The 17,376-nt window shown below is 42.9% G+C and overlaps 1 protein-coding gene across 1 annotated transcript in view; it reads right to left on the reverse strand.

The window, feature by feature from the left end:
* LOC311326430 (seizure protein 6 homolog) overlaps positions 1 to 17,376 on the reverse strand; it is a gene marked incomplete at both ends in the record, with an annotated part of 58,373 nt that overhangs the window by 14,656 nt on the left and 26,341 nt on the right. The window contains 3 exons of the mRNA XM_084459323.1: positions 1,927 to 2,095; positions 3,311 to 3,496; positions 15,715 to 15,910. Coding sequence (XP_084315449.1) covers positions 1,927 to 2,095; positions 3,311 to 3,496; positions 15,715 to 15,910 — 551 coding nt within the window. The remainder of the gene's footprint in view (positions 1 to 1,926; positions 2,096 to 3,310; positions 3,497 to 15,714; positions 15,911 to 17,376) is intronic.

A 17,376-nucleotide genomic window follows, 5' to 3' on the forward strand; every position in this document is an offset into this window, starting at 1 on the left:
ATAAGCTCTGCTGCTGCTGACCTTGTGAAAACTCAGAGAGCTTATAGTAAAACATCACACTGTAACTCACAGTTTGCCGCTCAAACAAGCCTGCCCTCGCCCTGTCCTCCTCTTGAAGAAGAAGAATCTCATTTATTTTACTTTTCCTCTTCCATTCCTCAAAACGTGCTCTGCTTCCTCAAACAGACACACAGATGTTTGACTGAATCTCTCTGTCTCTGCAATGATGAGTCAATGCGCTGAGGTGTAACTAAGGAATGGGCTGGTAATGTGTTTCTGACAGCCGTACCACCGGCCTGAGCTGAGAAACTGAGTCCAGCTGTCACAGAAGTACCGGTAAAGAGAGTCGGTAGAGAGAAAAGCCGCTGCCCGGCTCCATCAGAACCGACCAGCTGATCTGGGGGGGGGGGGGGGGGTTCCATCAGAACCAACCAGCTGATCTGGGGGGGGGGGGGGGTTCCATCAGAACCAACCAGCTGATCTGATGGTGGGGGTGGGGGGGTTCCATCAGAACCAATCAGCTGATCTGGTGGTGGGGGGGGGGGGGTTCCATCAGAACCAACCAGCTGATCTGGTGGGGTGGGGGGTTCCATCAGAACCAACCAGCTGATCTGGTGGTGGTGGGGGGTTCCATCAGAACCAACCAGCTGATCTGGTGGGGTGGTGGGGGGTTCCATCAGAACCAACCAGCTGATCTGGTGGGATGGAGGGGGTTCCATCAGAACCAACCATCTGATCTGGTGGTGGTGGGGGGTTCCATCAGAACCAACCAGCTGATCTGGTGGTGGTGGGGGGTTCCATCAGAACCAACCAGCTGATCTGGTGGGATGGAGGGGGTTCCATCAGAACCAACCATCTGATCTGGTGGGATGGAGGGGGTTCCATCCCACTCTGATCAAATATACAGTAAATAAACTTGCGACTGAGCGTCATTGAATTGAAAGTGTCACTGAATTGAGGTTATTGAGGTCAGATTGACAATTAAATAAATCCTTCATGCTTCCCCTCCACAATGTAGTGGTTGAACTTGGGCACCAATGTCACTACAGTACATACAAAACATGGGTCTGAACACTGCAGTCACCCAGACCTGGGTCAAAACAATATTTCAAATTATTTAAATTACTTATCTGCAGTGTTTTTGTTTGGCACAATGGTTTCCAAAAATGCTAACCACTCCAGGCACACTCAATCACACACTAACGTACCTGACAGGATTTCAAATAGTGTTTGCACCCAGGTCTGAAACCTCTGGATGAACACTCACGATGAACACTCTGGGTGAGCACTCTGGATGAACACTCTGGATGAGCACTCTGGATGAGCACTCTGGATGAGCACTCTGGATGAGCACTCTGGATGAGCACTCTGGATGAGCACTCTGGATGAGCACTCTGGATGAACACTCTGGATGAGCACTCTGGATGAACACTCTGGATGAACACTCTGGATGAACACTCTGGATGAGTACTCTGGATGAGCACTCTGGATGAGCACTCTGGATGACCACTCTGGATGAACACTCTGGATGAGCACTCTGGATGAACACTCTGGATGACCACTCTGGATGAACACTCTGGATGAACACTCTGGATGAGCACTCTGGATGAACACTCTGGATGAGCACTCTGGATGAACACTCTGGATGAACACTCTGGATGAGTACTCTGGATGAACACTCTGGATGAACACTCTGGATGAACACTCTGGATGAGTACTCTGGATGAGCACTCTGGATGAGCACTCTGGATGACCACTCTGGATGAACACTCTGGATGAGCACTCTGGATGAACACTCTGGATGACCACTCTGGATGAGCACTCTGGATGAACACTCTGGGTGAGCACTCTGGATGACCACTCTGGATGAGCCCTCTGGATGAGCACTCTGGATAACCACTCTGGATGAGCCCTCTGGCCCCTCACCTGTCGTCATCCTCTGAGAGGGCCACCTTCTCAAAGTGGACGTGCATGCGCTGTCCCTCGGGGGCCTCCAACAGCCAATGGCAGGTCAGGTTGTTGCTGTAGTTGCTGGGGAAACCAGGAGACACAATACGTCCGACTGAGGCATTCTTGACCACGCCTCCACAGGCAGCTGGGGGGGTAGAGAGAGAGAGAAAGGGAGAGAGAGAGATAAAGAGAGTTTTTTTTAAAGAGAAAGATTAAGGCCCAATCCCCCCCAAATACTCCACCTTAGCCCTTGACTGGGTACTGGCCCTTCAGATGGGGCCACAAGGGGTAGGGGTTAAAATCTTTACCTAAGAAATGGCCATTGGCCAATGGCCACCTCTTGCTACTTGTCTTCAATCGGAATTTTATTAGTTGCCTAATTTTCGGTGTCCCTGGGATGTTACAGTATGATTACTATTATAGTGACAAATCTGACCAAATTTCAGGACAGAACAAGAGAGATTAATCTATTGAACAGCCAGGAAGCATGTTTACACATCGGCTATTAACGTTAGTCCTGCCCATAGAAATGCACTGATATCAGATGAGCGGGGAAGTGCAGAAAATTTGCTCCTGGATTATTTTTCTGATTTCATACACGGGTCACTCAAAAATCATTGTTTACACAAAGTTCTATTGATTAGATTAGATTCAACATTGCACCGCAGCGTACAAGTAACTTACTGGAACGTCAAAATGCTGTTAGGCTACACCGAATGAATAGTGATCATGAATAGTGAATTTTCTGAAATGTGTGTCATAACGATCCAATGACATGTTCCTTAGCATATACATCAAACTAAGTTATTCCACAGATTTTTTTTTTTTTTAATGATTATTTGTGAAGATATTGGGCTTTGTTTTTTCACGGTACCGGCAGCTATGTCTCATATCACTGCCTCGGTTCGCAAAGCATTGTGTGAGTTTTAATCTACCCCTTGGTTTCAAGTCAGCGTGTGGTTTTGGTTGGTTCCATTGGAACATTAATATAGTATAGTAACATAGTCACATGCTGGTATTTGGAGTTTCTCTATTATTATATTGCTTAGATTTTTTTTTTTTTTTTTTTTAAGTTTGTGCATTGCCTGTCAGGGGTGCCAGTAATTTTGGAGCCCACTTTATGTGTATTATTATACATATTTATACAGATTGTATGTATGTATGTATGTATGTATGTATATACAGTATATATCCTATATTTTATGCATACTGTATATATTTCTTGTGCTCTATTATATATGTTTGCTACTCTACTCTCTAACCTTTGCCGTTCATTCACCCCTGAACCCCCCCCCCCCACCCTCGGGGATTATTCAAACCCATCTTTATCTTATCTTATAGTAGCAGCTTTCACCCTCACCGAGGCACTGTGGTTCCTTTCCACTCCAGTAGGGGGTGGTGGCGTTGCGACAGGTGAGCATGCTGGGGCCCTGCAGCTGGTAGCCTGTCAGACAGTAGAAGTAGGCCCCTCCCCCTGAGTGGAGGCTGCTCACAGAAACGTCCCCGTACGCAGGCCGCTGAGGGAAGGTACAGCTCAGCACAAACCCTGAATGGAGTGAGAAAGAAGGTGGGGGGGGGGAGTAGGGGGGAGAAGGAGAAAGAGATGGGGAGAGAGGGGGAGAGAGAGGGAGAGAGATGCAGAATTATAAACTCAGTTATTTGTGGACTACTCACAGTCTATGGACGCACTCATTTCATACTCATCATCATCATAAACAGCTTTAATAGATGAAAGGAGCTAAACCAAAAGCTGTGGGAGGAAGTGTATCTATATAACATCTTCTTGGAGCCTGTCCATAAATCCACGTCTACTACAGAGTGCATCACCAGTAGCACATGATGCATTGGACCGGCCATCAGGCCTCAGACAGATAGCACCCCATCATTCATCGCTCTCCAGACGGATACTGTGTCTGCGGCCAGAGGAACATATTTCCTAAAAAACATCTAGATAGAACACCACAGGAACAGGTGTTGTATGTGGAGTCACATGACAGTACGTTAGTCATTTAGCAGACGCTTTTATCCAAAGCGACTTACAATAATTGCATTTAACGTAGGAAGTCAGTGTACTACTACTCACCAGAACTCACAGGTGCTGAAGTGAAGTGACTAAGAGCATAGACACTGTGAAGTGACTAAGAGCATAGTGCTGAAGGCAAAGTGCAAGAATAGCAAAGTGAAAACATAGTTGCTTAAAACACAGCACATCACATCCAGACTGGGCCCACAAGTGACCACTTTGCTAACTGCTTCTTTTACAGACAGAAATCATTCTCCACCCCATCACCGCCCCCCGCCCCCCCCCGCCCCCCCCCCCCCACACACACAAATATCAGGGCTTCTCCAGATCCCCCAGGGCCTGAGAGACCTCAGCTAGCCCACAGCGGAGAAAATATATAGATAAAACTGTCATAGCGGTACTCTGGTGTGCTTCCATCACCTCAAACTGTCAACCAATGGGTGGAGGAGGATCCACCCATGCCACCACGGGCGCTCCCTGTGTTCTACACCGCCCTCAGTCACGTCCCGGCCGGATGCAAGGTGACCCTCTCCCCCCGGGAGGTCTGCCTGGTGGCCACGCAATCTAGAGGTGACACGGCCGCTCGGGGCAGCTCTGCACGTCAAACGAGTCGTTGTTAATGTCGACCCTGACCTCTTCAGAACCTCTAGCTCTACCCGACCAAAAAGCATTTGTCCGTGAAGGAGAACAACACCATAATTAGTACAGTCTTTATATAGCTGACAAACCTATTTAGGGCAGGATAAAGTGACTGCAGTTTCAAAACTCTTCATTTCTGCAGTAACATTTTATTCTCTCAATCTTTTTAGTTCTCTTTTAGTTCAGATCTGCTATTTCAGAGTAAGTGACAGAACTCCTTACAAACGCCAAAGAGCTCCTCTGAGAGAAAACCTCCTGACTTCCATGAGAGAGGGAGAGAGAGACCTTAAGTATCCTTCATCTCCTCTTCTCCTCTCCTCCCTTCCTCTCCCCTCCTCTCCTCCTCCACCACTCGAAGAACATCAACAAAAACAGGAAGTAGAGAGCAGCACAGAGAAAGAGAGAGAGAGAGAGAGAGAGAGAGAGAGAGACAGGGGCCTGCTGCTGACTGCTGTCTGATCTCTCCACTGTGATGAATGTGCGCCTCTTTCAGAGTCAGTGAGCCAGAGAGCAGGCCTCAGACACTCCGCCAGTCATCCATGCTATTCAGACATTCCCGTTTTAGTATTTGTTATCAGCTTTAGTATTTATTATTCATGCTTTATTATTTGTTATTCATGCTTTATTATTTGTTATTCAGCTTTAGTATTTGTTATTCATGCTTTATTATTTGTTATTCATGCTTTATGATGTTATTCAGCTTTAGTATTTATTATTCATGTTTTATTATTTGTTATTCAGGTTTAGTATTTGTTATTCATGCTTTATTATTTGTTATTCATGCTTTATTATTTGTTATTTATGCTTTAGTATTTATTATTCATGCTTTATTATTTGTTATTCAGCTTTAGTATTTGTTATTCATGCTTTATTATTTGTTATTCAGCTTTAGTATTTGTTATTCATGCTTTATTATTTGTTATTCAGCTTTAGTATTTGTTATTCATGCTTTATTATTTGTTATTCATGCTTTATTATTTGTTATTCAGCTTTAGTATTTATTATTCATGCTTTATTATTTGTTATTCAGGTTTAGTATTTGTTATTCATGCATTATTGTTTGTTATTCATGCTTTATTATTTGTTATTCATGCTTTAGTATTTATTATTCATGCTTTATTATTTGTTATTCAGCTTTAGTATTTGTTATTCATGCTTTATTATTTGTTATTCAGCTTTAGTATTTGTTATTCATGCTTTATTATTTGTTATTCAGCTTTAGTATTTGTTATTCATGCTTTATTATTTGTTATTCAGCATTATTATTTGTTATTCATGCTTTATTATTTGTTATTCATGCTTTATTATTTGTTATTCATGCTTTTATTATTTGTTATTCAGCTTTATTATTTGTTATTCATGCTTTATTATTTGTTATTCATGCTTTATTATTTGTTATTCAGCTTTATTATTTGTTATTCATGCTTTATTATTTGTTATTCATGCTTTATTATTTGTTAATCATGCTTTAGTATTTATTATTCATGCTTTATTATTTGTTATTCAGCTTTAGTATTTGTTATTCATGCTTTATTATTTGTTATTCAGCTTTAGTATTTGTTATTCATGCTTTATTATTTGTTATTCAGCTTTAGTATTTGTTATTCATGCTTTATTATTTGTTATTCAGCATTATTATTTGTTATTCATGCTTTATTATTTGTTATTCATGCTTTATTATTTGTTATTCATGCTTTTATTATTTGTTATTCAGCTTTATTATTTGTTATTCATGCTTTATTATTTGTTATTCAGCTTTATTATTTGTTATTCATGCTTTATTATTTGTTATTCATGCTTTATTATTTGTTATTCAGCTTTATTATTTGTAATTCATGCTTTATTATTTGTTATTCATGCTTTATTATTTGTTATTCATGCTTTATTATTTGTTATTCATGCTTTATTATTTGTTATTCATACTTTATTATTTGTTATTCAGCTTTATTATTTGTTATTCATGCTTTATTATTTGTTATTCAGCTCTAATGTGGTGCCGTAAAGCACGGGAGGGGGTTGTAGGGCCGAGCCGCCAGGACGTTGTTATAGCGTTATCACCCTGCCGCTCCTGTTTCTATTGGCCTAATAATCTGCGGGCTGACCTCTGACGCGGGGACACATCCCTCCCGGCTCTGAATCTCAAACACGCTCTCCCGCACCGTTAACGGCCGTGGCTGTGCTCTGTGTGCCAAGGGCTCTGATATGAGAGGGGCTTAGTGGGGCTATAAAGACGTAGCTGCAGAGACGGCCTCTGGTAGATTAGCAGGCAGCCTGGCTAACAAGAGAAGATTTTTCAAATGTCTTTGGCCCCTTAACTCCACAGAAAGGATTCACTGGAAATTCTATTTGCATTCTGGGTAACTAGATTTAATGTAGCTTCAGGATTTAGACTAAAATCGAAATTCAGGACATATCCCTAAGTCAGTAAGGCTACTTGTTTCATTGGTTGATTGAGGTAGTTTGTGCAGAGCTGACCATCTGACGGACCACCAACCCATACAGTTCCAACCGCTGGCCTCCTGAAAACGGCTTCTTAAACCAACTAAAACGCTGGCTGTGTAAAATAGCACGAGTGGTGACCCTCTGCTCAGACGTTGGGCCCTTGCCTCTCTTCAGGAGTCTTCTTTGATATACCTGATCTGGGAAAAAAACAAAAACGATAGGCTCTGCTTTTGAATTGCATTCCATGTTCTGAGCCCCCCAGGGGAAGTACCAGGTAGAGGACAGTTAAACAGAGGCGGTAACGTGCGCTATCGCTACAGTCACCGGCGCTTGGCTCTGTCCGTGGCCAGCCCGCTAACAGAGACGAATGGTCTATTAAATCTCCTGTATTTTACATGACTGGATGAAAGATACATTCCCCTCCATGTCCCAGTCATTAATTATGGAACACAGAGGAGATTCATTTATGCCTGGCTCATCAGAGAGCATTTAGAATAACTGAGTGTGACAGGCTCACTCGGTGAGGACATGGCCATATGGGAAATCTTGGTCACTGATAAAATCGGATTTCACACTGTGTCACATTAACCTGCAACATCTCCCTCAACTGAGGAAGAAGAAAAGGAACCAGGCATCAAAACCTTCTTCTGCCTCTCTGTTGTTGCATAATGATAAATTGACTGAGAGGAGACAGTTCACGTGAATATTGGATGATGGACATTTCGGTAATTAATAAATAACACAGAAACAAAGTTGTAGAACAAGGGTCTACAGGGATACAAGAGTCACTGTAAACTTGTTTCCATGAAAATAATAACTGCTCACAGCTTTCTATTTTTGCAGACACAGTATTCAAGATTCAAGATTTAAAGGTTAAGTTCACTATTTTGGACCTTAAACCCAATTTGTGGTCTGTCTAGTATTGAACTAGCTGCAGTTTTTCTGCTGGCTCTCACTGGGCTACAATGGAAGTCAATGGAGCATGCGTAAATATATTGGAAAAACTTAGATAAAATTGCTTTTATTTATCGAAGCACTATGCTCTTAGTCACTTATAATCCAATTTCTCATAATCAGTCCAGTGTGTTCCTTGACAAGCAGCACTCATCGTGGTTGAGCATGGTGCAGTCCATGTCTTGTTCACATTGGACACACTCACGTGAATACTTCTTGTTTACAGCTGTTGCAAATCAAGCAATTTATTTCTTATTAAAAGACTGATATGGTGGTTATTCGATTGAGAGGTAAGCTATTCTGTTCCCTCTAATGAACTTAAGGAGAATCATCCAACTGTAATTGATTTTCCATTATAGTCAAATAATAACAAGATGGATCTTTCATTTAAGTGTGTATTAAAATTAAAAAATAAATAAATAAAGTAATTAAATACATCCAAGTTTTAAATTAATTCTGTACCACTATATTGGTTTTCATTAAATAATAATTATGGTGAAACATGGCTCTATAGTGTCCGTCCATCCGGGCCAGTCTGCCAGGAAGTAGGCATGCAGGAAGCTGCTCAGAAAAGCACAGTTTCTGATGTGGAAAAGATCACAACCAAAGTCTTCAGAGGAAGAGTGGATGAGGTAGGAGGAAGGTCAGAGGTCAACAGGTCTTAATCACCTGTCCCAACATCAGCGCTTGTTCCATGTCTGTTTGGGGGAGGGGTTTGTTATCCATCAATTGCAGTCTGAATTGTGTCTGAAGATGGCAAAAAGGGACTATATACAAAGATTAATACTGTAGCAGGTGGAATTAGAGGGAGACTACGTGATTGGACAGATTCTCATTTGAGACAGTACACTGACGCTTGATGTAGTCATTGTGTATGCTGGTGGAAATGGTAGGTTTCGAGTCAGTAATCTCACGCGAAAAAAATAAAATAAAACCAACCAGTATAGAATTTTTTTTTTTTTTTCACTGCATCTGGGGTTTTTCAGCCAGTCAAGTCATGACCGCCTCAGCAATGAGTCTGCCCTTCAGCCTCATCAATGGATTAATTGAGATGCATCTACTGACAGGAAAGGCAGGAGTTCAATGCCTGGCAGATACACAGCAGCGTCTGGCAGTCGAAGGACACGGCGGAACCGCGTCAGAGAGAGGGAGAGACACTTAACACATCCTTGTCTTTAACATCAAGATTTACAGATAAAAACCAAAACCTGTGTGCAGAACATGAATTGGAAGCCAGGGATTTATACCAGTAGCTAGTAGTGATGAATCAGTGTGTGTGTGTGTGTGTGTGTGTGTGTGTGTGTGTGTGTGTGTGTGTGTGTGTGAATGTGTGCCTATGAGAGTGCATGCATGCGTACGTGTGTATGCTATGGTAGCCAACACACTGTTCTTTGCTGTGGCCTGCTGGGAAGGCAACATTACATGATCGATCTATCTATCTATCTATCTATCTATCTATCTATCTATCTATCTATCTATCTATCTATCTATCTATCTATCTATCTATCTATCTGTCTGTCTGTCTGTCTGTCTGTCTGTCTGTCTGTCTGTCTGTCTGTCTGTCTGTCTGTCTAATCAAACAAACACACATACACATATTTTTTGCTCTTGAATTTATGTTAAGCTGTTAAATTGAAATTCGAAAAATACCTTTCTCAATCTTCCCCCTGAAAAGTGAATAAAAGGACACAGGTACCAGACACTATTCTGGTTTTAGTCTTTGGAACAGGGCCTTCCCATGTGAACTCCTGCCAAAAGGAAGTATTGGAATTCTGTCTCGACTGTCAACGTTATATCTTAAATCTGTGTTAAACTACTTTTCATCCTCTTGAGTTCTGTTCAGTCATCTCAAAGTTGTATTGATCGCCGCTCAGAGTGGATGTTTACAAAAACTCTCCAATGATGACATTGCCACAACAATACCTGGTGCTTAAGCGCTATCTGTATGCTAACAGCTGATCTGTATGCTACCACAGCTCATGTTACTGTTGGCCAAATGTGAGGAAGAAGATAAAGTAGCAATAATTACCAGTGTGTCTGTGCCAGAAAATAGGTGTGCCAGAAATAGACTCTTCTGGAACTGATTCAGAATACTGAGGGAAATAGAGTCTACCCAGTGTAAAATATGCTGCAGAGCATGACTTCAACAAGCTCTAATCACTCGCAGTACGAGCTACTGTAGAATTTGATCATCACAGAGAAAGAGGGGGGTGGAGAGAGAGAGACAGAGAGAGTGAGAGAAAGAGAGGGAGAGAGAGAGAGAGAGAGAGAGACAGAAAGAGAGAGAGAATCCAAAAAAGCCCACAATCTCTAGGCTACACATCTCGGCGTAGTATGATAAATACAAGGACAGCAGGACTTGCAGGACTTGTCTGTGTTTTTATGGTGACTCTCCATGTCTCGCTGGGGGGTGTGAGGCCTGCAGGGTTCCATCCCTGCCTGCGGTCTCATTTCAAACCTCCCAGCAGCCTCCTCTGGGACTCTTCACCCTCACCGCCCTCCCCTGGCCTGGCTTCCAGTCTCAGCGGGCCTACACCAGAAATATCAACCGTTTAGACTATGAGGATCACCATGAAGGAAGGAAGGAAGGAAGTACATTTTATTTGTCTAGCACTTCTCACAGAGAGGACTCACAAAGTGCTTCACACAGGTTAAAATGCATACAAAAATCTATAAAATTAAAACACAGCAAACAGGATAACAACCAGTTACAGTCGTAGAAATACAGCCAAATTGATTAGACAAATACCTGTCTAAACAGAAGCGTCTTTAGCTGCTTCTTAAAAATGTCCACAGAGGCCGCAGCTCTCAAGTCCTGAGGAAGAGCGTTCCACAATATAACTGCCACAGACTCAAAGGCTCTGTCACCTCTGGTCTTGAGCCTGGTTGGAGGGACCACCAGCAGAGCCTGGTCAGCTGACCTCAGTGACCTGCTGGGAGCGTGTGCATGGAGCAGGTCAGACAGATATACAGGTGCCTGACCCTGTAGGGCTCTATATGTAATTACAAGAACCTTGAACTGGATCCTGAAGTAAGTAAAGCCAGGACAGGAGTAATGTGAGAAGTTCTACTGGACCTGGCCAGCTGGAGACGCTCTATAAATGCTTTGTCAATCCAATCTGGCCTACCTACGACTGTATGTATGTATGTATGTATGTATGTATGTATGTATGTATGTATGTATGTATGTATGTATGTATACATGTATACATGTATACATGTATACATGTATACATGTACAGTATGTAATTTTACCTGTACTGAACTTGTTCGCAGGCTCACGTTGGCTCCACCAACTTTTATACTGTAAGCTAACTTTTAGGTACTATATGAACTTTTTGTACTGTATGCACTTTTTGTAATGCATTTTGCACTTTGTATTGCTTGTATGTACATGGCATTTGTATTCCACCTGCCCAGGGATTCCAGATGGAAATTAGCCAGAGGCTAAATCTGCTTACAAAGCATCTCCTCCCCCTCGCGGGATTAATGCCTTTTGTATACTGTCCCTGCCAAATGAACTAATAAAGTTTAAATAAAAAAAATAAAAAAAAGTAAATAAGAAATGTACTTTAAGAAAATTAACTCACTCTAAGAAAATGAGGACCAATATTCTTTGGGACTTCGCGTACTCGTGGAGATGAGATTGGCGAAATAGGAAGCCCATGCCACCTTGACCATAGTGTTGAATTTGGTTATAAATTCTTTAAAATAAATTTGGCGTACCTGGAGATGAGTGGACTTCTACAACAATTGCGTCTAAAGCAACAAATGTCATAATTTAACCAAGGGGATGAATTTGCAGTGGTGACAGTACGGGATTTTAGAGGATCATCTAAAATGACAGCAGTGCGAGTTGAAAGAGTGAACTAAACTATCAACATCAACAACGTCATGAGGAGGCTGCCCCACACTGCTGTCAAAAGTAGAGGAGAATTTCTCTGCTGAAAGGCCATTCAACATGCGTGAGCATTTCACATGCTTACTGGTTAAACAATCAGTGTTAAAAGACAAATTGAAAAGTATACATTCATGATCTGTCACGAGCGATGCCTCAGAGCCAACACTGTCTAAACCAAGCGTAAAAACAAGGTCCAGAGTGTTACCCTTAATGTGCATAGGGCCTTTGACATGTTGGGAGACATTAAAAGATTCAGTGACACTTAAGAAGTTTACAGCAAGAATTTTATTAAATTTGGATTGTCTGGTAATTTACCAGCCAGTTGACTAGTAAGCCTATAGCTCCTTTCGGGACTGTTACTACGGAGCTAGGGAAGCCAAAAAGTTAGGTTTGGACCCTGCTAGTACATTACAATTATTATGCACACACTACAATAATATTGAGACCAAGATAACATGCAAAATAATAATAAGAGCAAATTGCAATAATAAAAATCTATGTATTATTTTTGGCTGGTAAAAAATCTAGGCTTTGGACCATGTGTGTTATTTATCAATGTTCATAGCAATGCTTCTGGGAGAAACAACCTGTTCTGCCCTATAAAGGCTTACTGCAATAACTAGGCGAGTTATTAGTACCTGCAGCCTGAGTTTTTAACTGGCTAGCCAAATGGGTTATAGGCATGATATTGTACTAATTGTGTATGTAGCCTATTCATGGGGTAATTTATATGCCCAAAAACTATGATGGCTGATTTGACCAGAGTTCATTTTAAGTTGGAACTAAATTATGACCAAAAGTATAGTCACAGCGGTTAGCCTTTAGATCAGAATAATTTAATGAATAAATTGAAATTATACTTTGACTTCTATCAGAGCTTTTTCTTTGACAATATATTGTACTTCTACTGTAACTGTGACTTGAGTATGGAGGTACTTCACGGCCACGTCTGACCACCATGGAGTCAAGAGTGAGTACACTCGTCTATTTGCACTGGTACACTTGTCCACAGAACTTACTCATCTTAGTAGTGGTTTGGGGAAATAGTATGGTGGTATTGCATATTTAAAGGGACCCCAAGGATTTTGTACTGGTGGGTGACCAATTGTGGTGGGCTGGTCTGGCCCAAAAATACCAGGGCCAATGTTTTGTCCCAGTCCAGCCCTGTCGGTAGGTTGGACATTGGCATAATTTTCATAATTTGGGCCCTGTACACTGCCACAATGGATTTGAAATGAAACAACAAACATCAGTGAAGCAAGCCATCATTAGGCTTAAAAATCAAAACAAAAACATTATGTGTAGCCAAATCAACTCTTTGGTAAAGTCTTTTTTTTTTTAAGAACGCACTGGTGAGCTCAGCAACACTAAAAGACCCAGAAGACCACAGCTGTGGTGGATGACAGAAGAATTATTTCCCTGGTGAAGAAAGACCCCTTCACAACAGTTGGCCAGATTAAGAACACTCCCCAGGAGGTAGTCATATCTGTAGTCATATCAAGTCAATCACCTGACCTGAATCCAATTGAGCATGCATTTCACTTGCTTAAGACAAAACCGAAGGGAAAGTCAATGTACAAATATTTATGGGCCTAACTGTATATTCACTCAACATCACAAGCAAGGGGAAATGAAATCAGTGCTGCACAACTCACAACCATCGTTGACACAGCTCAGCAGGATGCTCTGCTCGAAGCATATCAAACAGGAAGTGGGAGGGAGGCAGGCAGAGGGAGGATGGAGGAGGGAGCCAGCTGGGTGAGGTAATTGGTGGTTTTGTCTGGAAAAGGCGCTGGGGTGCCATCACCTGCCATATAAGATGACGACCATGTTCTTCAGTAGTGGAGCAGTGAGGCCGAGCTTCGGCTGTCACATACACAACCACCCACACACCGTCCCCAGGGTGGAGACTATCAAGACAGCTGAGTGAAATGGAGCTGGAGACAGAGTGAGAGAGAGAGGGAGACAGAGAGAGAGAGAGGGAGAGAGAGAGAGAGAGGGAGAGGGAGAGAGAGAGGGAGAGGGAGGGAGAGAGAGAGAGGGAGGGAGAGGGAGGGAGAGAGGGAGGGAGAGAGAGAGAGAGAGAGAGAGGAATGGGAGTGGGGGAATTGAATTTCTGATTTTATTTTATTTTTAAATATGGTGTTATTTAAAACGCATACCCTTTCCACGACCTGTACCTGTCTCCTTCTGGCATCTCAGGTGAAAGACCATGAATAAGGCTAATCAACAAGCCTCGTGTCTCTAGGGTTAGGTTATGTTTAGGGGTTAGGGTTAGGGTAGTCTCACATAGCCAGACCACACATCTCCACACTTCGTTTATGCTGTGCCAGCGCCGGAGACAGGTCTGGCTGGACATATTACCATTCTGCAATAGGGGGGAAAAAACGCAGCATTTCTTTAAACCAATCACAGTAGTCTTGGGCGGAGCCAGCCCCGGACGCAGAGACGGTGCTCTTGCAAAATAGTCTAGATCGAATCTGATTGGTGCCAAGAGAATCTCTCAGCCGAATCAGATTAATTTGCGTCGCCAGACTCGCCACTGATTGGTCTTGGATTGGATTTACTCCGATGAGTAAAACATTGCACATCACGCTACACTCTGCACACACACTGTATATACTCTCACCGCTCTCCATTCTGTATATTGTGTATTTTACATTGTACTTTCTCTTTTTGGATATATTGTGTCTTGTATCTGCACTGACCTGTGTTAATGACATTTGAGTATCACCAATGTGTTACTCCCCAATTTCTTCCTATTTGATTGAATCTTCCTATTTGATTGATCTTCTCTGTTTATTGTTTTACAACCTTCTGTGAAACTTCTTTCTAATCTGTTCCCATATCATCAGTCTGTTTAAAAACACCATTCGCTCTGTGACATCACTTCCCTGTACTGTGACATCACTTCCCTGTACTGTTTGTCCCTGAGTGCACGTCACTATAAGATGACCTGCACTGTTCAGTCCGACCATTTTGATGAGAGAAACACTTCCTGTCTCAGAATCCGATTTGCAAATCGTCCTACTAGAATAAAGCTATTGTCTTTGTTTGAAACCAGCTTGAATCGACAAGTAAGCATTTCATCCATACCTGTCTGCACTGTTCTGTCCTGTCCTGCCCCCTGTCTAATGTCTCCATCAGCGTATGCAGCATGGACCTAAACACATTCCTGGTATGTGGAAACCATACACATGGCAATAAACCCATCTGAGTCTGTCCTATTCAGATTCTGAATCTAAATTTGAATAGGTCATTAACACTGCAATTTGCTCAACTCATTACACAGCCAATTACAGAAACAGCAGCTGTCATTTTCAGGCAGATATGAACACATCATGTTGACATGAGATAGCAGGTGTGTGTGTGTGTGTGTGTGTGTGTCATGGTGGTAGGGGATGGACGTCAAAGGGTTAAGTCATACCGGTCTTTTCCATCTGTTTTAAGTGACACAGGGAGTCCAACTAACTCGCTGCCGAGGTATCTACCTCTGACGGTGGTGCTGTGTATTTCATCATCTAATATGAATTCCCCATGAACTCCACCATCTCCCCTCTCCAATGCATGACACACAACAAAAACAACTTTGGTATTTTGTCCGGTTGCGATTATATAGCAGTGTTCCAGTTCTGCTTGTTGTTCTTGTGTTGTGACGTCGTTGATCGCTGAGGCGTGTGTGTGTGTGTGTGTGAGAGTGTGTGTGTGTGCGTGTGCGCATGTGTGTATGTGTGTGTTTGTGTGTTGATCGCTGAAGCCGCCTGTGGTGCTGAGGCGCGTGGCTGTGACACAGGCCTGCCATTACCTTGGTAACGCAGCAGGATGGCGGCGGCGGCGGCGGTCTGCGGTTGGCCGAGGAAGCGGATGGTGATCTGGTTGCTGCGACTCCTCACCACCAGGCCTCTCATCAGGAGGGACTCGTTAGCCAGTAGAGACGGCTCCCGTCCGCCCAGGTCCTCAAACGTCACCCTGTCCCCCCCAGACAGGCTCACGTTCATCACCTGAGGAGAAGAGAGAGAGAGGCAGTTTAAGACCTGCTCAGAGAGACACACGCTCACGCTACGTAGTGCAGGCAGGGGTTAAACGGGGCCGGCCCTGGCACATATGTTCACAAACGTCATCAGCCAGAGCTCAACCCTGGCACATCTATCATCAATATTTAATTTATTTGAACAACGCTTGCGCGCTGTGCGCATGTGTGCTGGAGCAAGTGGGGAAGCTATTTCGTTTCTAAAGACGTTTCTAAAGATCATATTACAGAGGCATGTGAAAAACCACAACAAGCCCTCGCTCTATGTAAGCACAACTAGCGATTCATAAAGACAGATTGATGAAAACAACCGTTTCGTGGCAGAAAATAGATTTCTTAGAAGCTGCATTCTCAGTGCCCCGTCCGCCGCCATTACATGGATATACTTGGCTCATGCTGGATTTTAAATTTCTTCTACAGGCCTCCGAATTACACCAAAGTTATCTCGTGAGTCAAATGTCTTATAATATGCCGTAAATAAGGTCCAGGTTGTCAAAAACGAGCATTCTCCTTTAATCTATCATAGGCTGAGTTTGATAAACTACAGTGTTTTTATATATCCTATTGATTGAATGGCCCAGCCCAGCAGTAGCTAGAGAGGGATGCTGCACCGGGTGGAACAGCACAGCATAGGGTTGATAAGCAATGTTGTGCTATGCTAACACAGGGTCCCTCCCACATAACAGATTCAAATTTAACCCGACTGTAGGTGAAGATGAGAGGAATCAATTTAAGAGGATACCTAAACACATCACACACAGATCCCTGAGGGCCAGACCCTGTATGACATAGATCACACAGTAGTAGTGGATAGCAAGGGATAGGGTTAAGTTTGATTAGATCTGTATGGTCTCAGAATGCACACCAGTGAGGACAAGTGATCAGCACATTGTCAAGATCAGAATTAAATACCATCATATATTGTGATAAGTCACCTCGCCTTTCCCAACATGATATATAGCTAACAGGGGTTATACATCTGATAGACCAGGTAGCAGCAGCGCATCCTCAGAGAGCTCCATCATACAGACCTCACTTCCTGTGAGATACACAGTAACATTAGATCCATGTCTCTCCGCTGGCTTTACATTCATATATAAAACCACTTAAAAGATATGCGTCCATGTCTCTCTGCACAAGATGGTATCAACTAGTACATCCCTCTTCCTAGGACGTCACAGAGGGAAATATGAGTGGCTGTTCAGGGCTTGTGAGAATCTATCAGGAAGTGTCAGGTGCACTGTTGTGTATAGGGAACGTAGAGATAATTAAGAGAGAGTCCAGGGTGTTGAGAGACCCGCGGTGTGGAGAGAGAGCGAGGCGGTCCCTGTCTGTCTGGGCTTGACCTGAGAGTATTAAGTGTGACCCCCTCGGCCAGCCCCGTTCCCCACAGGGGTGCGGACGTGCCCGTTACTCAGATGGAGAAAATGAAAGCCG

The sequence above is a fragment of the Borostomias antarcticus genome (assembly GCF_949987555.1).
Source record: "Borostomias antarcticus genome assembly, chromosome: 1".
NCBI classification, from domain to species: domain Eukaryota; kingdom Metazoa; phylum Chordata; class Actinopteri; order Stomiiformes; family Stomiidae; genus Borostomias; species Borostomias antarcticus.